The sequence below is a fragment of the Watersipora subatra genome, chromosome 1 (genome assembly GCF_963576615.1).
Source record: "Watersipora subatra chromosome 1, tzWatSuba1.1, whole genome shotgun sequence".
Lineage (NCBI taxonomy): Eukaryota > Metazoa > Bryozoa > Gymnolaemata > Cheilostomatida > Watersiporidae > Watersipora > Watersipora subatra.
Genome location: NC_088708.1, coordinates 984,913 through 1,010,804, shown reverse-complemented (window position 1 = coordinate 1,010,804; position 25,892 = coordinate 984,913). Strand labels below are relative to the sequence as shown.

At 36.4% G+C, this 25,892-nt stretch overlaps 1 protein-coding gene across 2 annotated transcripts; it reads left to right on the top strand.

The window, feature by feature from the left end:
• The first annotated feature begins 553 nt into the window (after window positions 1-553).
• LOC137385737 (mediator of RNA polymerase II transcription subunit 16-like) lies at window positions 554-24,375 on the top strand. Of its 2 annotated transcripts, XM_068072275.1 has the most exons (12): window positions 554-623; window positions 5,060-5,244; window positions 6,324-6,591; window positions 7,351-7,485; window positions 11,610-11,792; window positions 12,244-12,880; window positions 15,431-15,534; window positions 17,409-17,540; window positions 17,959-18,073; window positions 21,035-21,372; window positions 23,244-23,452; window positions 23,915-24,375. In XM_068072275.1, exons 2-12 carry the CDS (start codon window positions 5,066-5,068, stop codon window positions 24,021-24,023), a joined length of 2,409 nt encoding a protein of 802 aa, XP_067928376.1. In that variant the 5' UTR covers window positions 554-623; window positions 5,060-5,065; the 3' UTR covers window positions 24,024-24,375. The 2 variants fall into 2 exon arrangements, with proteins under 2 accessions (XP_067928376.1, XP_067928377.1); XM_068072276.1 differs by lacking the exons at window positions 554-623; window positions 5,060-5,244 and having other exon boundaries at window positions 6,470-6,591; window positions 7,442-7,485.
• The last annotated feature ends 1,517 nt before the right edge of the window (window positions 24,376-25,892 follow it).

The window sequence follows — 25,892 nt, the reverse complement described above, 5'->3', positions numbered from 1 at the left end:
CTAATTGTAAGCTAGTAATTCCAGTAGGGGTAGTAGTCCTTCTCATGGTGGTAGGCCATGACGTTACGTCAGCATTGTTGTCCAGCTACAGCTATTCTAATAATAGCTATAGCCGGAATGACAGACAGACGACAGACATATTTTGAGAAATTAATACCTGTATATCGATAGATAAGATGTACCCAAATTTCGAACGAATGAAAAAGCTGCCTCAATAAGCTTCTCCCGGTGGTTAATTTTCATTGATATTCACAAAGGAGAACGCGCTAAACTTCTCACCTTTTTTTTGAAACAGTTTCTATTGGAATAAACTTGCTGGTGATTTCATCCTCAGCCCTTGTAATAGCGAACTATAATTATTTTATTGCTAAGAGTAATTTTTTGGCCATTGGGGATTAATTGATGTTTTATTGGTATTAACTTATTAATGTAGTGTCTGAAACACTAAATTTTATAACAAGCAGTTAGTTTAATTACTGTGTACAATTGTCTCCGCTGTTTGTTTATGCCAAATATAATCAAATATTTGCACACTGTTTTTAGTACGCTATTTTCTATATCTGTAGACCCCACCGATCAGAAATCCCCCAATGTGATCTCGAGGCCTAGTCTCCAGCATTGTAGTGAGTAAATATGATAATCTACTTCAGAGAACACAAGTTTAGATTAAGCAATACGCGAGTTCATATTTAGAAGTGGTGATAGAGATATGATATGTAACGTACCCTAAGAATAACGCTAACACAGCTTGTATATTTTTTACTTATACATGTACATCTATTTACATTTTTACTTTTTTTTGTAACAGTTCCTCAACCTCCTTGTTTGACCTATGCAACTACATTGCTGTGGCAAACTTTATTTCTACATGTTTTATGCTTATTTGTTCACGTATGATTATAAAAGTAAACTTCCACAGATACTAAATATTCTGTTTGTGCTTTTTGTTACATAGTTTTCTGTTTTCCGCTCCCTAACTAAAACTAAACAAGTCATTTTATATTCTGCTCAATTCAATATATTGGAAGCTAATACGATGAACCTCTCTATACGACATTCATTCGTTTTGGTGTTCGGATCGTTAGGCAAAAATGTCGTATGGAGGAGTATAGGAACCTATTATATAGGAAGCCTATTATTTAATGCAAACCCCCGTAAAAAAACATCAAAATTTTATATACATGTACATACTGTACATAGTAAAATTTAATAATCGAATAATACAGCAACCTTAGTAATTATAGTTATCTATTAGGTGGTTATGATCTGCAATAATATGCAACATATGATCTCCAACACCTACGCTAGAGTACACTTGATGCCAGAGTACGCTTGATGCCAGAGTACACTTGATGCCAGAGTACACTTGATGCCATAGTACACTTGATGCCAGAGTACGCTTGATGCCAGAGTACGCTTGATGCTAGAGTACGCTTGATGCCAGAGTACACTTGATGCTAGAGTTCGCTTGATGCCAGAGTGCACTTGATGCCAGAGTACACTTGATGCCAGAGTACACTTGATGCCAGAGTACGCTTGATGCCAGAGTACGCTTGATGCCAGAGTGCACTTGATGCCAGAGTACGCTTGATGCCAGAGTGCACTTGATGCCAGAGTAAATGTTATACGGTCTACCTATCAATTCTTGAATTTCATCTAAGAATCTGTTTTCACTTCTTTGATTTCTCCTCTGCCTGACTGACAACACTAGGTTCTAAGACACTAGGATCACACTATGTATAATCAACACATTATATAAATAAATATCTCTACAAATATCAACCTGTATTGGTTAATTACGCATAAATTTGGTTTGGCAACATGTTTTTAAGTGGTGCATTTGAATTGTACAAGGTTGACCGGCTTTGACGACACTGGCAAATTGAAATCAGCGATAGCTTTTACATGTGACAGAAAACCTTGGCGCAAATCTCAGCTCACAATATAATTCTATATTTTTGTATACAGTAAAAATGTATCATTTGTGTACTCAAAAAATTCCAAAAACTGGCAAAAAGTATCATTTACATGTATTAACTAAATCTGTTTATGCACACAAGTTTAAAGTGTCTAACTTAAGACTAAAGTGCAAATATGGTTTTTAGTTTCTATGTTATCATTTGCAATTCGAGTTTCATTTTGCAAAATATGCTGAAATTTTGCCATACTACTCTTAAAGGTACGACCACACGTAAAGATTTTTTCGTTCATTCTGACCGAAATCACGAAATGAACAAAAAACACAGAATTATTCGGTCAAAATTCACAGAATTGTCAGAGCTGGGCAAGCACACTGAAATTGGCAACGAATCGCTTTTAATTGGCTAAACAAATTATTTGCGAGTACAATTCCAGCAGCTTTTGCAATTTATATAGTCTGAGGCACTTAACGCGACACGCAAGAAAATACTAACCCGGTTTGTCATAGTAAATATGATGCAATTGACTTGCGGTAAAGGTGGCAACTCTTACTACAACGGAACTTTTGCTGCTAAAAAGAAATTATTATTAAAAAAGAATAAACAATAGCGCAATCTAGGCACTTGCACCGTATGTACTATGGAGAATTGCGCTCGTACTTTTATTGTGTCGTAATGCGTGTCTTGGACTGTAAAAATTGTAAAAGCTGCTAGAATCTAAAAATTGTTCAGCCAATTAAAAGCGTTTCGTCGACGATTTCGGTGTGCATGCTCAGCTCAGACAATTCTGTGAATTACGGCCGAATAATTCTGTGTTTTTTGTTCATTTCGTGTTTTCGGTCAGAATGAACAAAACAATCGTTATGTGTGGCTGTATTTTAAGAGTTTTCCGGCTCCTTGCCAGCTAGTCAAGTGAAATGAATTCCTAAACACTAAGGCCTCTCTGATGGACAATAGAATTCTCATAGCGCGATAGCATAATGTTTATTAGACAACTAGCCAGATGACCAGCGTTGCACAGGTATTAAAAAAACATCTTATAAACAGTGGCAGGTGATGTAGTTGCCTGCTACTTGCCATTAGCCTGACAAATTGTCAATGGCTAATTTGAGAAGCTAGTATTGCTAAACGTACTAATAAGAGCCGTGAGAGCAAGCTTTAGTGGCGTTGCGCCAAAAAGTGGCGTGCTATAGTTATTTTAACCTAGATAACCACTCATATCGCCTAATGCTGTATATCCTATGCATCTTGGCTATATTGGTTAGCTTATTGCCTGGTGAACAGGAGGTTCCGAGATCAAATCTCCTGCGACACGAGTTCTTCATTGCTAGATACTAATAGCTATTATCGCTGGAATCACAGACTGAATCACAGACGAACATACACAGTGATATATATATATTATATATTTATATGTATATATATTTCTCAAAGTATGTCCGTGTGTATGTCGTATATCTGTCTGCATTCTAGCTATAGCTATTATCAGAATAACTGCAGCTGGACAACAATGCTGACGCAATGTCATGCAGTACCGTCATTAGAAGCCTAGCAGCTTACTGCAATTTTCCATTGGCAATGTGCCAGGCTAACAGCTTGAAAGTTATAGTTGTTTGACAAAGTTTTAAAACCTTTACAGTTGTTTTATTTTTTCTCTCAATTTATTTCAACTACACAAAACACTTCTGTCGTGATATGTAGTTTGAAAGTAAGAATGGGAAACGTTATTATATGTTAAATACAAATCAATTTTCTGTCCAAAGACTTTTTTATTACCCGGGCAACGCTGGGTGGTACAGCTAGTATATATATATATATATATATACACAGTAGATGCTAAGGCCTTTCAATATCTGTTAGGTATAATATGCATTGATACCATCAGTTTTTGTAATTGCTTTGGTTGCACTGTTAAAGCTATAGGCTTCAGTATGCTGTAACTGCCTGGCAAAATTTTTTTATTAAATTAATAAACTACATTCGTTATAAATAGTATTGTGCATATGAAATATTTTAAAAAAGCATTTGTCTTTATTCGGCCGTTGTCTGTGGATGTCTTTGAGTAGTAAATATGCCATTAACACACCTGGAACAAATGGCTATTGGGTACTGGGTACTCGTTTCAGAAATAATGCAGTAATGTTTATATTTAGTTTATTATGTCATACTGTAAAATCAATGATTATGGGTAATTGAATTGACTCATTGAGATTATGTGCGTAAAAACTATTTATAGCATGAATTAGTGGTAAGCTATTTCAAGGCTTAATCATCCGAAGCCTTTCATACTTTTTCACGCTTGATCACAAATTGCCCTACACCCACGCATTGTTAAGTTTGTCGTTGTCTCCTATAATGATCTACTCACTATTAATTATGATTATTGTGTCGTGACCAGTACTTGACCAGCCTAGACTTTGTTATGTCAAGATTATTGATTTTAAGTATCTCAGCCTATAGAAACCCAGCCTAAAATAGTTATTGGCAAGGGCAGCCCGTATAATGAGTAAAAGTGCTCTTCGGCAATTGATGTAATAAAAAGAATGCATTGAGGTGAGGTTCATGGTTTGCTGCATGCCTATAATTAAATACTGGCTACTCTTCAGTTGCATTGGTTTTTTGTCTGTATTTACATTTCATCATTCATGTTTCTTCCACTTTCTTCTCTCACTATGTGCCAGTGGATATGAAAAAGATCTACTGGATGAACATTTCCTAAGAATTTGCTAACATAAACATGGATGATTAATAATTTTCTTGACTGACATTATTATGTAACTCCAATAGAACTGTTCGTTGAAACACCCATGAATCTATCTATTAATCAATGTAGACACGGGCAACCTTTGACACAGATAACAAAAATACTTACTGAAACTCAACAGGTTTTTCATGCTTAGTCTCATAAAATACCTTTTTTATAAATATCAGTATAAGTATTTACGGTTTAATATTTAACTGAAGCCCTTGGAATGGTTGGAACCATCCGCATTCTCAAACCCAAGTTTAAAGTATTTTAAACAGGCCTTAATATCGCTAAGGTAAATGTCGTGACAGTGTAGCCAAGATTCTTAGCTACTGTACTCATGCTAGATGTGCTATTTGTGCTAATGCAATCAACTCTAGAACGTTTATTGTAGTCATCGATGGAGCTGATATCTACTGTTGAATTTGATGGTGTTACAAAATTCCCTCCTCTTGGAAAGAGGTTCAATTCATGTGTGATTTCCAGAAAGAATCTCATAGCCTTTTCAGCCCCTCGTTGTTACAAGCTAAAGAAGGGTCAGGAAGAGAAACAAACTGGTTCAGTTAAGCTTCCTGATTGGTAAGTGGAGTTTTCTTCACGTCACCTCAGTATTACAACGTACTGTCACATACCACCTGGTTCTGTCACATGCTACTACCAGCTACTGTCACATGCTACTACCTGCTACTGTCACATACTACTACCTGCTACTGTCACATACTACCTGCTACTGTCACATACTACTACTACCTGGTACTGTCACATACTACCTGGTACTGTCACATACTACTACCTGCTACTATCGCATACTATTATCTGCTACTAGTGCTGGGCACGGGTAATAAAACCCGTTGAACTTTTGAGTTTATCTTCTCTTGAGTCTCGGGTAATAGAAATTTCGATCTTGCAGGTTCAGGTTTTGACTTGCGAGCTTGGGTTTTGGTACACAAATCCGTCGAGTAGAGTGGACAATACTCGGTCTATTGCGCTCTAAACAGCTCGCCTGTTTAGAATTAATAAATTGAATAGAATTATAATTGCATTGTAAATTTTAAGATGTTGGGTGTTGGAAAATTTTAGACATAAAACCTGTATCAACAAACCCGATACCCGAAAAACCGTTGGCCAAGAAATACTCGTGGCAAGCACTACCTGCTACTATCACATACTACTACTTGCTACTGTCACATACCACTATCTGCTACTGTCACATACTACCTGGTACTGTCATACGCTAGCTAGTACTGTCTCATACTTCTAGCTAGTACTGTCTCATACTTCTAGCTAGTACTGTCTCATACTTCTAGCTAGTACTGTCTAATACTTCTAGCTAGTACTGTCTCATACTTCTAGCTAGTACTGTCTCATACTTCTAGCTAGTACTGTCTCATACTTCTAGCTAGTACTGTCTCATACTTCTAGCTAGTACTGTCTCATACTTCTAGCTAGTACTGTCTCATGCTAGTCTACTGTCGTTCTGTCTAACACATTAGCCACTGTGTTAGGGTTGTGCTCATTTGTATGCATCCTTCAGTTCTCATGATACGTACAGCTAAAGACCAGAACTAACAGAAGAAGAGAAAGATGGAGAGCTAAGAGAACTAAGCTATGTTAGCCTGGCGTGTTACTCTCTAAAATGCATTTTTAATTGCTTGCAGTGACTTCGGAGGAGTAGCGGACACTCTATTCGTATGCCCTCTCTCTGCTCCTTGGAATGTTCATGTTGTTGTACCCGTGGACTGCGAGATCAAGCACATTGTCTGGGACACATCAGGCACCAAGTTGCTGACCGCTGAGGCCAGTGGACAGATATGTCTGTGGCAGATGCAGGAATCGATGATAAACAAATGGACTTACACTAACTATACAAGGAGTCTTTATGGAGATGATATTATTGCCCTTAAATGGATCAGCTCCACACAGCTGGTTTGTATTTGTGATTATAATATATAATTTAATATTGCTGCCAATACCATGGCTATTTACCTCCTAATCAGCATTATTCTGATATGAGAGTATTGGACATGGTATATACAACACTAGCACCTGATGAGTGAAAATACGTACATAGTATATACAACACCAGCACTTGATGAATGAAAATGTGTGCATGGTATATACAACACCAGCACCCGATGAGTGAAAATGTGTACATAGTATATACAACACCAGCACCCGATGAGTGAAAATGTGTACATGGTATATACAACACCAGCACCCGATGAGTGAAAATGTGTACATAGTATATACAACACCAGCACCCGATGAGTGAAACTGTGGACATAGTATATACAACACCAGCACCCGATGAGTGAAAATGTGTAAGCCAAAACAATTTGTAGCCTTAATTAATATAATGTTGTATTATTATGTATATATTGTACAATGTAGTTTAAATTCATCTACATCTATTATACATATTATTGTATATGACCTATGTATATGTTTATATATATGATATACATATGATATATACATATGGTATTTTATAGCATATGTGGATGTATATAACCAAGGATGTGTAATGAACTTTTCAGGGTAACACTATATGATATATGAATTCAACACATGTATAACACTAAGGCAATTTGTATACAACTGCATGATTAATACTACTGTTGTACTTTATGTATAGAAGTTTGGTACACAATAACAATTTCATGGAGTATGTTGCTCTGTTTTTAGCTTACCATTGCAAAGGACTCAAGAGATCAAACAATCTATGAGAAGAAGTTCCTTCTGGCTTCAGTCAATCCTGCTGTTGGTTCATTTGTAGGGAGGTCTTTCGATGCATGGGCTGCCGTCACGTCATCCGGAGTGGTTCGTTTCCTTTCTCCATATGACTAAATGCAAAAATATCATTGCTGCTAACTAATGACCAATAGGAAACCCTGTCATATTGTTTATCCTTCCGCACATGAAGAAGTAAGTTTGAAATTCGCTCACCTTTGTTGAACTGTCTCAACTGTATAGAAGCTAAAGCTGTCTATTCTGATACCTGTTAAGATATAAAGCGGTATTCTTGATGAATGTGTGGTGATATACAGCATTTAAAATACATGAAAACAGTCGAGTAGTTTGATAAGGTAACATAACTCCTGCATGATTTTAAGCAAAATTCGGTTGAAGATTGATAAAATGTCTTAAAAGTGACCTCGAAACATGATAGCATGTCAACATCCATTAATTATAGACTCTGACTCTAGAACAGATCTGTAATACTGGAGACTCTTATGTAATTGATACTAAAGAGATTATTATGCATTTACTATGACCTAGTCATTGGTCACTTCACCTATTCGCACTTGTTTGTTTTATAACACTTTGGATTTTAATACACAGTAGCGTACAATAACCACAGCAGCATACAATAACCACTGTAGCATACAATAACCACAGTAGCATGCAATAATCACAGTAGCATACAATAACCACAATAGCATACAATAACCACAGCAGCATACAATAACCACAGTAGCATACAATAACCACAGTAGCATGCAATAATCACAGTAGCATACAATAACCGCAGTAGCATACAATAACCACAGTAGTTTGCAATAACCACAGTAGCATACAATAACCACAGTTTACAATAATCACAGTAGTGTACAATAACCACAGTAGCATGCAATAATCACAGTAGCATACAATAACCGCAGTAGCATACAATAACCACAGTAGTTTGCAATAACCACAGTAGCATACAATAACCACAGTTTACAATAATCACAGTAGTGTACAATAACCACAGTAGCATACAGTAACCACAGTAGCGTACACTAATCACACTTGGTTATGCTTAAAGATGTGGTTGCGTCAAATTTGAGTTGGTTTTACAAGAAAGTATTTTTCTTTGTTTATCAGTTGATATGTTGTTTGTTGTGTTAGGCGATCTCATTGTCAAGATTGTCAAGATATTGAAGATTAAAATCGAAAAAATTCGATCGCGGTAAAAACGCTCAGGCCAAAAAAACATGCCCAGACTTGCCCAAAGTGATGTAACACGTGATACAACCTGTCTCTAAAGGTATAAACACACTAGGCGATATTTAGAGCGATATCGCGCTGCGTGGCGCTAATCTGCACTAGAATTCACTCAGCGTGCTCATGCAGAGCGATAACGTTAGACTTTCTCTACACAACTTTATCGCTAGCGAGATGCATTTCGATTGGTTGGCTTTTACCAGAATGCAATTTTATGGCGGGTAATTATTTTTTATCGCTGTTCACCAATGTACAGCAGCAACAATTTGCTATTTTGTTACGATTGAAACATCTTCAGAACAAACACTGGATTGTTCATAAATTTAATAATAGCACTCCCAGTCTTGTACACCATAACAAAAAAATTACAAAAATCCGATTTGAAAACCAACATTTGGAGTCAATCGTTGCGCAGGTTGACCATCTTGAGAACGGTAAATATTTAATATATTAAGTATAAAAAACCACTACAAAATAAAATATGTATAAAAATAGTAAAAAATTTTAGTTAAAAATAGAATAATCATTTTTTCTTGTCTTCTTGTAGTGTAGGCATGTACAATCCGTGAAAGTGAGATGGGTTTAATAACAAATGCGTAAGTTGTTTACGTTGTTGCCTAGGCCGCGCCATACTGATTAACTTAGATTTATTAACAACTCCGAAGAAACTAATGATACGGAATTTTATTGGCAGTCTGTGGGCGTGCCAATTATAACGTTTGCTAGTGAATCGCTCAAGTGTGTTTATGCACACGCCAGCGATATCTCCGCCCTCCTCATGACGCTCGCGATAAAATCGCCTAGTGTGTTTGGACCTTAACTCTCGTAATCACATCAGCTATTGCGATAAATGTCTAGTCCTACGCGGCTCTATTGGCATAAATTTTATCTTATATTTGCTTGTGTTGGCTAGAATAAAATTTTTAATCCACTTACAGATACATTATTACCAATGTCTCAAATGCCTCAAACAAGTAAAATTAAAAACTTGTCATATTAGCTTCTAAATGCTGTGTAAACATCTTAGTACCGACTACCAATTCTACCGGTCTACAGTAATTCTGTCAAGCAAACTATGTAGAATAAGGTCTTTGTATCGGCACAGTTCTGTCGCAACCCACACTAACGCTATACAGCCTCCCAAAAGCCCCGCCCACATTATGTCCGTCGCCTATCCTTGGGGAGGGGCTGTATATCATTGCCCACACTGAAAACTAGTTTCTTACTACCGTAAGTAAAATAAGCAAACTGCGTCTTTGAAAAGAATATTTGGCCAAACCAACTACATCCCTAAGTCATGTACATTGTATAGTCGACTGTCAACGTGTCATTATTGGTATCAATGTGTAGAAAAAAATTCACTGGTCACATTTGATTAGTTGATTCAAGTACTAAACAAATGGTCGAGCTATGCAACAGTGCCTGACCATGCAGCTCTGATTGCATTTCATAAATCCATCTATCAGAAAAGATTTTAGCACAGGTGTTAACGGGGCTATGATATATTCAATGTTCTGCAAATCATGTTTTGCATAGCAAATCATGTTTTGCATTATCTTCAACAATATTATTTTATTATATAATTTTTACAAGTAAAAAAATTTTCATGTTGGCCTAATGCTTTTATTAAAAATATCCATCAAGTCATGGCCACTCACATAGTTTCAACTGATACCATAAAACAAATTCATCTACTGCAGCAAATTCAAACAAAACATCATGGTTTATGCAGCACACATTCAAGTCTCTCTTTTCCATTTATGGCAGTTTCCACACTGACTGTAATCAGTAAAACAAATGCAATAAATATATGTCATTCATAGATATGTCATTCTAACGCGTATCTACTGAAAGCTTTCAAATTGGGAGTTAGATAGATTGCGAGTGTAATTTTAAAAACGAATAAATGTTTAACAAAAGCATAAGTACGCCAAGCCAACGATTTGAAGCTTTGTTTCTGGAAGTTGAAGATTTGCATTGATCAATCGATTTTCTTCACTTTCTACAAGTGAGAACTAAACATCTAAAGTCAAATCATAAATCTAATATACTAGATAAAGATGCCACAGAAAATTTGAAGCAAATATAGCTCGGTGAAACGATAAAAAATTATAAATCAATGATTAGTGATAGCAAAAAGTTATAATGTTATTAATTAGTACATGTATTAATGAGTTCTAAAAATATTTTTCTTTAGTATATTCATCAATCTAAGCCATTGTATTGCTAGATGCTATGGATTAAAAAGAAGCCGTCAAGAACTCCCTGTACATACGTATCCCTCACGCGCAGGAAAGTACATTATAACCTCAAACAGGGAAATCTAATCTGAATGTAAACTCAACAGTTTATCTATAGGAGACTCAAAGTAAAAGATAAATTTACTTCCATTCTCCTATCTTCCTCCGTAGCACTTTAACCACCTGAGGCACAGAAAATTCGGAGTCACCTTCGCAGTAGCTTTACAGCATTTTACAATTCTGTCATTCGTCAATAAAACGTGTCGATCGAGTAATTCATTAAAGTTACTATGTTAATTAATTTAGTGAATATCGATGTCTATGCGATTTAATAATAGAATATAATCCCTAAATTTGAGATCACAGACAACGCGTTTTACGAGTGATAACATGTATCATGACCTATATAAAAATTTTGTGCTGATGATTGGCTAATGAAGCGACCTTCTATTTATCGCTCATGGACTCTTTTCAGATGTATCACTAGTTACGTCACGAATGAAGCACCTGCTGGAACGTGAGCTTTTTAAAAGATGGCCTCATTCAAACGCATTTATCTCTGGACAGGATTGGTCTACAAAGACAAAAATGATATCAAATTGTAGCTCATGTTTTAGCCTTTTATTGGTATTAATTTCATTAAATTGACCTTTTTGACACAACCACATCTTTAAGCCTTTAATCTCAGATCAGCAATATTATTCTTGTCATATATAGGTTGCTGTCGGCATTATTAATCAAAAACCAGAGATGGTTGTGACTCGTACAGCCCTGGAAACATTTGAAGACAGAATGCTTAAGTGCGCCGATATAGTACTGGAAGCTAATGGCTCCCTCCAGATTCTTAGCACAACTGGTCGAACCAAGGACCCAATCAGACTCCACAAGCTCTCTGTTGACGTATGATACCTAATAAACTACATTCGCTGCCTTCGTTGCCGATATCCTAGCTTACTTTCTTTCATTGATGTGTAAAGTCTGCACCAAAGGGCCATATATTTCCTGTTTCTACAGCAATAGCAAGTCTTATAGTCCCATCTCCTGTCTGGCATGTATTGCGCCATCCGCCGCAGCGGATGCGCTTTTTTTAACTGCTATCAACTTGCTATCAATAGCAGACATGTTCACGAACCATTGGAGCTGTTTGATTCTGCCAGGAAGCAAATCTGTATGTATATTTGAACCCGGTACTATATTTGAAATGGGCACTAATTATTGAATGTCCAAGGAATAAGAAGGCTATGACATCATCAGGCTGTGTCTTTGCAGCTATTTATTCATAGTGTTAATTCAGCTGTCTGCTTTCTGAATGGATGAATTAATTTTAGAACCGGTTACGGTGTATTTATAGATAACATCGAGCGGGTATTACATTCAGCCAGGCCAATGCCTCATAACCTGTGACTGCTTCTCCGCCTTCTTTGTTGACAAGTGCACAGAAGTTGATAGGATCAGCTCGGTGCAGTGCGTGCAGCCAATGAGCAGCAGCGCAGTGCTTGTCGCTATAGACAAGCCTCACGGTACTGAAATTCAGCAATGGAGCATGTGTGAGGAAACGCTTGGTCTCCACACAGCGTTCCACGCCAACACTATTATCCCTGAAAAGAATCTTCACTGGGTCAGACAGACTTCTGTGCAGTTCCCGAGCTGTGTGACAGCCTACGCGACCAGCCCCCTTCTGACTGACAATACCTCTCTTTTTCCCTTCGGCTCAGCATTTGCCTGCGATGACCTTGATGTGCGGCTCATTTCCAGATTGTCGCTTAATGACGCGGAGATCTGCTCCTCGGACATGACCAATGAATATGAGAAGATTGTCTCCTTAGCTATATCCCCGAATGGCTGTGTGTGTGTTGCAATGACCAGCGAGTGTCGCATGCTTTTGTTTGGAAGAAAGAATGTAACAGTCGAAGAACTTAGCACACTGTTGGAGTATGACATATGCACTGGTGTGACGTGTGAGGATACCATTCTGTGCCTTCGCTCAGGTAAACACCACTTTTTTACCTCTCCCTTGTACGTAACTGCTAATCTGAATCGTTTCCTTTTTTTCTTTGTGTTCTTATTACCTTAAAATATTATAATATATTGATAAAGAATGCAATATGCCGAGAAATAATAAGATACATCTAGAAATAAAGCAAACTCTTAGGATTAGAACTATTCATATAGAATACATGAATATATTCTATATTTTATATATATATATATATAGAATATACTTAATATATAGAATTTTATTCTATATATTCATATAGAATAAAATACATCTAGTCATTCGCCTGTGCATTGAACAAAAAAATGCAGTGAATGCGTTAAGAAGCAACAAAAAACATTCAGAAGAACGCAATTTATCTAAAAATATGGACCCGCTTCTATAAACTATACAACCATCGTGTGCGAGGTGCTTATTGATAAGGCTCTTTGGAGGACCTGAGTCAACATGTCTAGGTATCACAACTTTCTGTTCAACCTAAGGTCTCAAGTGGCTACTGACTCTTATTCTCCACAGTGTCTTGCCACCATTTAGACATGACATTCATCTTCCAGTTTAAAATTTGCTCCATCTACATGTAGATCTTCCAAATAATGCTTTGCCCGTTCTTCCGCATTCTTGTCAGCTTGTCTGCTGCCTGTCAACTGTAGGCAACTCCTAAGTGTAGCTCAATTGGTATGCTCCGGGTTTTCCTTGACGGGGGCTTTCCTGAGCACATTCTTCACATTGTCGCTAGGTGATTGTGGATGCCAACTCTCCTCTTTTCTTTGCATAGTTTATCGCTGGAGTGCCCAAGCGTATAACGATCGTACTAAGTGGCCTATGACTTCACACCTTGCGGCATTCCATGTCATTCGCCTTTAAGGAATTTCAGAGCAAGCGTTCTATTCATAAGAAGTAGTTACCCTTGCATACAAGAAGTAGTTACCCTTGCATACAACTCTGAGTCATGCATTTTGTTCGCCTACTCATTTCCAAGATGCGTGGGCGCAACAGGTGTCGGTTATCTTACTTTAGAACAGGTTGTTTATTTTTATTTGTCCCACGACCAAACGAGCTGGAGCGAAGTTTGAGAGTTTTTATGATAAATGCATGTGCACACAACTTATGAAAATTATTCATTAACAACGGCGCAAACCCTTGTTTCAAAATCTCATCAACAGATTTAACCATCGTTTTGTAGAGTCGTTAAAGTATAATAACGATACAAAACATGTAAGCCTATTTAAAAATGTTACCAAGTCTTTGTAAATTGTCGATAGTCTCTTAAAACTTACCCATCTGATCGGATTATACACAAATAGACAAATTAATTTGGCCGAAATTCGTCACAAAACGCTTGACAAGCTTGGTTTAATAAAAGTAAAGACCGGCAAACGAAATGCCGAGCGACAGAGAATAGAATCATTAAGTCGCGCGCATTTCACGAAAAAATAACGTGCACATTTCACTAGTCTATAGCATTGTCAAATTGCCGAAGGTTTCTGTAATTAACGTAGAAGTACAGAAATCGTTTCTTTTTTGCCCATTTCAAAGTAACTGACATTTGGAAACTTTTGAGTACTTTGGTATTCAAAAGTGAACTAACTGATGTCCAAAGCAGTGAAAGTAAAGGAAATGACAATGATATTTTTTTCTAACGATTCTTATGAGATTATTACAATATTTAATTATAAGTTTAGATGACTATTGAAGTGTAATAGTCACACTAGCAACATCGATGATGGGTAATATGTTACTGCTATTCTTTTTTGTAAATAGTTTTGTTAAATAGATTTTTTAAAAATCTATATAAATATCACAACTTATTGATATTTTCAGCTATGACGTTTTGAAATGTAAACAAAACTGTGCATTGGTTTTATATTATTACTATATTAATAATATTGGTTATTCTAATAATATCAGTGCATTTTACTTCTAATATTGGCCAATATTGCATTTCTCCTATTGCAGGGGGAAAAATATAAACATATAATCTTTTCCTTTCATTGTTGCTATTTGTTGTATATAATAACACCCACACCCAGTACATTACAGCTACCATTGCAGTTATCCTATTGCGCTGCAGTGCCATTTGACTGCTAATATTGCATTTCTCAACCATCAGACCCTTTTTTTTCCAATATCACTTTGGTCGTGGGCTGTATGACAGTGGAATTTCTAGTTATCTACACCAGCATCTTACGACAGGTCATATTATTTGCTTCTCTTATTTGTCAGCTGGCTTCCTCATTCTATTGTGAAGTGACTGAACTGATTTATTAGTAGGCATGTTTCTGCAAAGATCTGCAATAATATTAGCCATAGTTTTGTATGTTGTGGCTTGTTATGAATGTCCGTACTGTATGAGCCAATTGTCGAGAGCCTGCAATGTAGCCTGAATTCATGTAAAATCGCAATGAAGATTAAAATAATTTAGTTACAGAAATTATATAAATTTGTGTCTCATAACTTTGAGATATTTTTAGCAATTCAGTTTAAAACAAATATCATTAGAGGTGCCTGAAAATGATATAAAGCCTTGATATTCTGTTGACAGACCTCGGCTTGGCCGACAAAGTCTCCCAAAACCTCTTGGCTGGTTTGTCAAAGCAAGCTCGAGGACTACAAGCCCAGCTATCAACCAGGATGGACATGATGAAGGTAAATGTATCGCGCTGAGTTCATCCGCTAGCTAGTTGCCTGGCAACATCGTAAGGTTAGACTGTGACACTAGGCGGCTAACAATCTAGCTTCAGTTCTATTCTGAAACCTTTGTTTTATGCAATTGTAACATAATAATTAACTTTTGCAAAATACAAAGGAATTCGCTTGCTCACTTGAGTAAACAAGGTATGTGTGTATGTTTGCTCTCCTGAAAGTTGTCATGCTGCTGTGAATACACACCAAAGCAATGCTGCCTGGCATGAATCATGGTAGTGTAGGAGTTTATTTCAATACATGGGCTTGGCATGGGACATGTTGCCTTCCTAGTTTCCTAACTAGAATTCTCTATTAGGAAGTAGATGAAGATATTTAATAATTTAATTTAGTAGTTTAAACTCAGATGAGATGGTATAATATTATAATACTGCTCAGTGTCTTATGTTCTTATTCAGCTGGTTCCATATCACTACTACATGTATTTCTATGGACAATAATGACTTGAGATACGAGCGTCCGGACATAGGAGAAATTTGAGGTACAAGGAAAGTTCTGAGCAAATTTTTGTCTTGAGATACGTGACAAATTTGAGATACGCGCATATAAGATGGTTAGTGATGCGGCCATTGGGTGGAGTATGCGAGAGGCCAGTTATGAGCATCGCTCGGTCTTTCTCCTCAAATCAGTTTAAAAAACATTTTAAAAGGTGAAAGTGAGTCAGAAAGAGAGATATTCAAAAAGAGTTAAGATAGAAGAAGAAAAGTAGAAAAATGAAAATGAAACAAAATTAGAATTAAGTTTAGTATGACGTAAGACTAAAACTTATTTTTAAGTGTGTGTATAATACGCTAAGTTCATTTAAGTTAAATTTAAAGGATATGTTACGTAGTGTCACAAGAGTGTAGCATACCAAACGTATCACTGTCAACTCTCTCTCTCTCACGCTACCGCCTGCCTTCGAAGGTAAAAACTACACACAGTACAGTACATAATCATGTCATATTTTATTCCGGATCATAACTGGTGAATTGGAACAATTAAAAACATTTTTTTCTTTGGTTTTACGTGTTTTTGTCCTGAGAATGGAAATGAATTAATTTGTATTTAATTATATTATAAGGGAAAAATTGATTTGAAATGTGAGTGAATTGACATGCAAGCTCAGTCCCGGAACGCATTAAGTTCCTATCTCAAGGTATTACTGTACTAGTGAAGTAGAACGACAAACGGAAGTGAAGGCCATCGCTGTGCAGACCGCAGCAACAAACCCTTAATTAAATTAATATGTACGCAGCGCAACAAAAGTTAAAAAAATTAAAAGCATGAACAAAAGTCCGAGTAACTTTCACCATACACATTGCACGCTATTTACTGATATTCATTGACTTACCAGCATTATCGATGTTTATGTTGTTTTTACCTAGATGAGAGTTCTAGACTGACGCAGATGAGAGTTGTTGTAAAAAGGTTTTTTTAATCACGATAACGTATGATATCAATATTAACATTATTTGTTGCTGTTCAATATTGAGTTTATTACTTATTATCACAAATTTGCTGTTTATAAGTGACGACTCCTATCGCCGTTGAAATAATAATATAATTCTTGGTAATCTCTCAATCACTGACTACGTTTGATCGCTAATTTCCGTGCCAGTTGCTGTTCACACATTACTTTCACTTAATCTAAACTGTTGGGCTAGTTGATATATGTTATCTACAATAGTTGTCAAATGTATATATTTAGCCTGTGTACCATCATTCTATTTCTTCAAGCAGCTGCATGTCATAGTTGAATAGACCTTCTAGCGGGCACACTGGCTCGTGCAATCGCCCGCAGTAAGTCCTACATATCTTTTGATATCACGCTGCAGGTAGCGCTGTCGATGAGCAACGAAGCTGGTTTGGTGGCCGCTGCTGATCATCTGACAGCCCTTCTCTTACACCATACCAGCCAGGCCTTCATAGCTGTGCTCTCTTCATCAGCTTATGACGAATCTGATCAGGTAGGCGACATCAAGATCATAATACACTGACAAGGACATGGCACTATGCGTTCATGTATATAAGCATATATTTGGAGTTGTTACCTCACAGTAATTAATGGAAGGACAACTTCCAAACCGCTCCTCGCTGGTTGAATGCCCATGATACATCCTATGCTACTTTCAATAGAAGATAAAACAGTCAAACTTTAACATATAAACTAATTTGTTTCAAAACTTGTTTCCTCTTTCCAGATCATTCTATGTTGGAGTAAACATTCTCTCAATAGGCAATATTTCAGTTAGCCATTCCACATAAACATATATGTTGACGTTATTATAAGTAGATGTTTAACGGTAATTTAATACTTTGAATATGCAGTTATTTGGCAGCTGTAGCTTGTAATAGTGAAGAAATAAGGGATGCTAATGGTTGTAGAATGCTGAGGAGAAGTTTCGCTGGTTACTGGGACAACCAGGAAATAATGCTGAACAAGATGTTGATAAGTTGCTCTCCATGTTGGAACCTCTTTCAGATTTTTTACCAGATGAGTGTAAGTGTTGCCTGCCTTTAAGTTGCCTGCTTTTGTACACATACTTTCATCATGTCTCACCTACTCAAGGATTTGAATACAATTCATGGTTAGCTGAGAGTATTCTAAAACTACATTTATTTATGACAATAAAAATATGATATTTTATTTTCTACACATTTTTTCGGCATAACATAGACATGAACTCCTGATGTCTATGCTATGAACTAGTCACGCGTGAGCTTGAGTCATATTACTTTGTTATCCACGACTTTCACCATTACAGTCATACTTCAACTTACGAGCTTAATGCGTTCCGAGACTGAGCTCGTATGTCAATTTACTCGCATGTTGGTGCAATTTATTTATATATAGAACAATTAAATATATATTGATTGGTTTCCATACTCTAAAAGAAGCAAATAAAACACTCAAAACAAGATATTGTAACAGAAAGAACATGTTGGTTATTCTCCTTACGTACTACATGCTTTCAAAAAGCAACAAATAAAAAATGATGCAAGGAAATGTGATTAATTAAAATGTAAAATTAAATACATACAATAGCAGTTAACACTCGCGTTTGCCAGGGAGGGAGATATAAGTTATCCTTCGTTACAACAGTTGACTTTGATAAATTTGGATTTTATCAAAGTGTTAAAAGACAAACTTAGAAGCAAACCTAAAAGCAAACTTTCATTTTCAACTAAACGTAATTAAAATTTCTTCGGCGTTCATAGTTTAAAGTTTCTTGCTGGTTAGCGATAAATTCTTCCTTTTTTTCGCTTTCACGACTAGCCGGCCGTTTTAAGGTAAACCTATCTAAGGACGTTTGCCTTTGTCGCCCTTGCATCATGTTGCGATTAGGACGAACACAAGTGTCGTCACAAATGGTTAATGCATGACCACTAGCCAGCTTGTCCGAATGTCTATTAAACAGTTTGGATAGATAGCGCCGGCCTTTTCACATAGCATTGTTTCAGTTACGCTGTCACCGGCCAATTGTTTGTCCAATGCCATCAGCGGTCGTGAAGATCGCTGCACCGTTTAGAAACTATGGTTAGTCCTTTTGCGATTTAAATGCCCTGAATATAATCCTTCTGTTTGATAATTATGAATGTATTTCTGTCATATTGCCGAGCTAGCTCAATCACGCATACACATTTCGCATATTTTTCCGTTTAATATCAATTGTTATCATTTGCTTTTTCTTTGTATTATCTTTCATTTTACTGGCAAACTTTCGGTCTACGCACAGTACGTTTAATTCACATAATTCTGCACAGAAAATCGTGCACAAAAAAAACACGGTACAACAGTATAACCTGAGCAGTTGAAAAATACAGAGTGATGCTGTTCTCATAAAACACCTCCAGCATACTTGGCAACTGACTCACGTGCTCGTATCTCAAACATGGCTCGTATGTTAGTGCTAAAACTTGCTTGAAAGCTGGCTCGTATCTCAAGTTTCTCGTACGTTGGAGCACTCGTAAGTTGAAGTATTACTGTACTCTTAAACATCAACTGGCGATTAGTTTACTGTCTGACATTAATCTTCTGCACATGCAGGCCAGCTTGCAGCAGATTGCATAAATGCCAAAAGCAAATCTGTATCACATTTCAAAACCCTCCATCAGTTTTCAAGTGGTGCTTACACCAGTTAGTTTGTACATTTCACCTTGTGGGTATCCCACGGTACCCACAAGGTGCCGTGGGTGCCGTGGGATTTATGATTCTCACTCATAAATCTGCAATATATACATGTACAGTATATTGTTAATAAGGTAGTTATGTTGTACTCTTATATATATTGTTAATATAATAGTTATGTTGTACTCTCATATATATATTGTTAATATGGTAGTTATGTTGTGCTCTCATATATATTGTTAATATGATAGTTATGTTGTGTTCTCATATATATTGTTAATATGATAGTCATATTGTACTCTCATATATATTGTTAAACTCACAGTTATGTTGTACTCTCATATATATTGTTAATATGACAATTATGTTGTACTCTCATATATATTGTTAATATGATAGTTATGTTGTACTCTTATATATATTGTTAATATGGTAGTTATGTTGTACTCTCATATATATTGTTAACATGATAGTTATGTTGTACTCTCATATATATTGTTAATATGATAGTTATGTTGTACTTTCATATATATTGTTAATATGATAGTTATGTTGTACTCTCATATATATTGTTAATATGATAGTTATGTTGTACTCTCATATATATTGTCAATAGGATATTTATGTCATCATGTCGAGTTATAGGGAGAGACTGCACCCCAATAATTTTGATTGATCCAAAAGTATTATTCGTATAAGTTAATGCGTTGTATCATTCCCTTTTCAAAAATGATGGCAGGGAAGTTTTCACAGTCATAGAAGATGGTAGGATTTATGAACTAATAATAACACCACCAACTAATAATAACACCACCGAGTGCATTTACTCGTGTTGTTTGTTGCTGTCAGTTCACAATGTCAACTACTCTACACATTTAAACGTTTAGCAATTATCAGTGGTTGGTTGGTGATTTTCGTTTCAATTTCTAATTGCTGTCAACTATTTTTACAGCAAACAAACAAATTGTCGCATTAGGATTGACAACATGTGGTACTGAATACATAGTGGATATTGCTTATGACAATCGACATCTTCCAAGAGTACCTTTCATATTGTTTAATGATCCCTAGTAAGACGTTTCATAAAACAATAAACATCGAAGTAAAAGTTAAACTTACATACTTTTCATGCATCAAAGCAGATTCATAGAAATGGAAATGCAATAAATGTAAGATCAATCATAGGCACGGAGGTGCAATAAATGTAAGATCAATCATAGGCACGGAGATGCAATAAATGTAAGATCAAGCAAAAAAGTAGATAGACTTGAACCAACCAACTGGCAGTCTGAAATAACCTGTTAATCCATATTCTCCTTCACTACATTGCAGCCAAGGCTAGCTCTCTACAGCCGCTAGTGCAATGGGTGTGTGACCTCACAATGACGCTACTAAGCAGTATCCCTATGCAGTACAATAATTATCCAGCGAGCAGTGGCTCTTGGCTTCTCAAAGACATCAACTCCTTATCGACTTTGAGAGAGCTGATCTTACTCACGAGGCTTTGGTACAATGCCGTACCGAGAATACGACCTGTACTTTCATGCAGTACGAGCTTTGATGCACTCGCTCGTATCTTCCAACTCCTTACACAACTTATCCTGTCTCTCAGGGAAGGGATCTCTATGCAGATTTCGCTCATCGACGAATGCATTCTTCTCTCCAATGAGGTGCAAAAATATTTATTCTTTCCAATAAATCTATTCACTACAATAAATCTATCCTCCCCAATAAATCTATCCTCCAATAAATCTATCCCCAATAAATCTATCCTCCCCAATAAATCTATCCTCTCCAATAAATCTATCCTCTCCAATAAATCTATCCTCCCCAATAAATCTATCCTCCAATAAATCTATCCCCAATAAATCTATCCTCCCCAATAAATCTATCCTCTCCAATAAATCTATCCTCTCCAATAAATCTATCCTCCCCAATAAATCTATCCTCCCCAATAAATCTATCCTACCCAATAATTCTATTCTCAATAAATCTATCCTCTCTAATAAATCTATCCTCTCCAATAAATCTATCCTCCCAATAAATCTATCCTCCCCAATAATTCTATCCCCCCAAATAATTCTATCGTCCCAATAAATCTATCCTCCCTAATAAATCTATCCTCCCCAATAAATCTATCTTCTCCAATAAATCTATCCTCTAGTATCTTGAAGTCACACATTGAGGGTAATAGCTCTGTTAGGTTTTATCTTGTACCTTGTAGTCATACATTGAGGATAACAGCTCTGTTAGGTTATATCTGGTACCTTGTAGTCATACATTGAGGATAACAGCTCTGTTAGGTTATATCTGGTACCTTTTAGTCATATATTGAGGGTAATAACTCTGTTAGGATATAACTGGTACCTTGTAGTCATACGTTGAGGATAACAGCTCTGTTAGGTTATATCTGGTACCCTTTAGTCATATATTGAGGATAATAATGCTGTTAGGTTATATCTGGTACTTTTTAGTCATATATTGAAGGTAATAGCTCTGTTAGGTTTTATCTTGTACCTTGTAGTCATACATTGAGGATAACAGCTCTGTTAGGTTATATCTGGTACCTTGTAGTCATACATTGAGGATAACAGCTCTGTTAGGTTATATCTGGTACCTTTTAGTCATATATTGAGGGTAATAACTCTGTTAGGATATAACTGGTACCTTGTAGTCATACGTTGAGGATAACAGCTCTGTTAGGTTATATCTGGTACCCTTTAGTCATATATTGAGGATAATAATGCTGTTAGGTTATATCTGGTACTTTTTAGTCATATATTGAAGGTAATAGCTCTGTTAGGTTATAACTGGTACCTTGTAGTCATATATTGAAGGTAATAGCTCTGTTAGGTTATATCTGGTACCTTGTAGTCATATATTGAGGATAATAATGCTGTTAGGTTATATCTGGTACTTTTTAGTCATATATTGAAGGTAATAGCTCTGTTAGGTTATAACTGGTACATTGTAGTCATATATTGAAGGTAATAGCTCTGTTAGGTTATATCTGGTACCTTGTAGTCATATATTGAGGATAATAATGCTGTTAGGTTATATCTGGTACTTTTTAGTCATATATTGAAGGTAATAGCTCTGTTAGGTTATAACTGGTACCTTGTAGTCATATATTGAGGATAACAGCTCTGTTAGGTTATATCTGGTACCTTGTAGTCATACGCACATTGAGGGTAATAGCTCTGTTAAGTTATATCTGGTACCTTGTAGTCATATATTGGGGATAATAATGCTGTTAGGTTATATCTGATACTTTTTAGTCATATATTGAAGGTAATAGCTCTGTTAGGTTATAACTGGTACCTTTTAGTCATATATTGAAGGTAATAGTTCTATTAGGTTATAACTGGTACCTTGTAGTCATATATTGAGGATAACAGCTCTGTTAGATTATATCTGGTACCTTGTAGTCATACATTGAGAGTATTTGAGGTACCAAATACCAAAACCTGCAAGTACCAAAACTTTTTTACCTACATTTGGTCGTTGATGACATTTCAAATGCGTATTTGTTCTTATGTAGCTTGTGCTCCCTCCATTTGAGAGGAGTATTTGTTGGAGTGAGTTGCCTGTCTCAATAAGCCTAGACCGAGCGAGCAAGCATGCGTTTGGAGAGCAGGCTGGCAGCATTGGCTGCTTGAAAGTACCGAGTGGACAGTACACGACCAATGGAAGAAAGGATATATACACACAGATCGCTATTAACACTGAAGAGTACAAGCGCTGTATCAGGTAACACAAGATACTCAGTAGACCAATTGCGATCAAGTGGTTAGCGGGACCTTGTTTCTAGAATTGCTAAAGTGTCAGTCAGTATTGTGAAGGTCATATTTGTACCATTCGTTCATCGCCGCTTCAAACATCGAAGGCAACCAAAATATATATGTAGGAGATAGCATTTTTAAATACATGTAGTTCACAAAGTTGTGGACCACCGAGGAGAATTGATGTGTTCATCATAGAGGCCAGGCTAACATTAGTTGTTGACTTTTGCATAGTCATTATCAGCTCATAGCAAATCTACCAATTATGATTGATAGAGTCATTCAATGTTCTCTGATGGTTATTATCTAGTTATAAGCAAATATTTACTGTAACATGGACCAATGAGCATCCTGTCTCTCTCATATCCCTACAATAGACTGTGAGCCTTTTCCTCAAGCCTTAACTTTGACGATGGAGTTTTCTTTTTAGGTGTAACGCTGTAACCCTCCTCACCTGGCCAGCCTCTGAACAAAAGAATAGATTCAATGTTACGTCACACTACTGCATTTGTGGAGGTTTATGGTGTCTCAACACTTGATGCATTATCCGCTTTGCCTTGCACATATCTACATTGTACAGATGCGCGCTCATGCCTATTTATACATATCTTATGTTCATATACTCTTATGTTCATACACTCTTATGATAATTATGCTGTCATTATTTAACTGTCTGTTTTTGTATGATGAACTCTTACACATGCCTCTCATGGTTTTGTATATGGCAGGTGTATGCATTCATTGTATTAATATACATGTAAATAAAGAAAGTGAGATACAGTCGGAGACTATTTATGCAGTGGTTAGATGTAGGTATGAAGTACAGATATGCTGCAGAGTTATTTGTGATAGGATGCAGCAAGATTGCAAAGGCATGTAATTATAAGCCAAGTGAAGGCAAGCGCATACTGGCTGCACTGACACACTTTGTGCTGCCTGATCATTCCATTTTACTCATAATTATTCTACTTGTCAATAGCTTAAGAAGACTATCTATAGACTCGTATAGAGATGGTGGCAAACCTGTCATTGGATTGTAACTTAACTAGCAACTCTTGTGAGGATTTTTTTAACTGTTACAAGTTGCAGCCATCTCGTGGTTATTTAGAATTTTGTTGGTCTTCATGATCTAGACTCAACCGAGCCCTAATGTATTGATGTTATTTAACTACGTTCTTATGAGCCAAATCTTATGCAGTCACTAGTTTGTACCTCATGCTTTGATCATCAAAATAATGTGAGAAAATGGATTCAACCATTGAAATAAAGCACCAACAATAACTGCGTCGGTTTTGTAGCAGCTAAGACATGTGACGCGAGTTCAACACTCGTTTGATTTTTAAATGTTGGCTTTATTGTAAAATAAATATAAAATACCATACATATATATAAATACATATATATGTCACTAAATGAATGCCTGGCGTTGCACGAGTAATAAAAATGTTTTTGTACAGAAAATTTACTTGTAATCAACATTACATTTAAATGAAAGTTTCATTTCTGTGAATTGCGCTATTTCGGTTTACCGTGTTTATTTCTGTGTAATTCATACCATACCAGCTGCAGTACCTACTGCAGATCTACTACTACGGATCTACTACTACGGATTGCAACAGTCTTGTTGGCTATAAGTTATGGCTATGGCTACAAGTTGAAACATCTTTCTTCATGTATTGTCTTGCATTTTTCTTCTAGTATGGGTTTATGCATAGCGATAGCAGCCATGTTTAATGTGAAGCCAAGAAAGATTGGCATGTGTTCCAAGTATGTGCCCAATTTATTCTATGGTATAGCCAGTCGGATAGTGTGTGTATCGGATAAATGGATGTTCGCAGAACTGGAGGTTGTAAGTTCAGAATCCAGTTTGCAGCGGAGTTCTCATTCTTAAAACTATCGCTATAGCTGGACAGATAAATGTACAGATGGGTGAGCATTGAGATTTATATAATTATATAGATTTGCAAATACTTTATATTTGTTTTACAATATTGCCAACATTTGAAAAGCCAAACAAGTGTTGAACATGCATTACGGGTCTTAACCGCTATATTTGTAAACTAGCCGAACGCCCGTCGTTGAACGGGTATTAAAATGCAGCTTATAAACAATTGTCGGCCACTTGCCATAAGCCAGGCACATTGCCAATGGCAAATTTTACTAAGCTAGTATCCGTATTGCTAAACTCACTAATCAGAGCAAGCTTTAGTCGCCTTGTGTATTTTATCCTAGATAACAACTCATATTGCTCAGTCAACCCAATACATCTCTCGAAGCTCAATGGGTTAGCTTATCGTCTGGTGAAAGGGAGATTCCGAGATTAGATTTTCTGTGATAAAGATATTCATTGCTAGACAATAATCGCTTGAGCTGAACAGACTAGTGAATGGGCAGCAGTGAATCTAGTG

Excerpts from the sequence above, each read along its gene's own strand:
- LOC137385737 (XM_068072275.1), top strand. The coding sequence starts at position 5,066 with ATGGAGCTGATATCTACTGTTGAATTTGATGGTGTTACAAAATTCCCT. Across the intron at positions 21,373-23,243 it reads GCATTCTTCTCTCCAATGAG|CTTGTGCTCCCTCCATTTGA; the intron begins GTGCAAAAATAT and ends GTTCTTATGTAG. Across the intron at positions 23,453-23,914 it reads GAGTACAAGCGCTGTATCAG|GTGTAACGCTGTAACCCTCC; the intron begins GTAACACAAGAT and ends TTTTCTTTTTAG.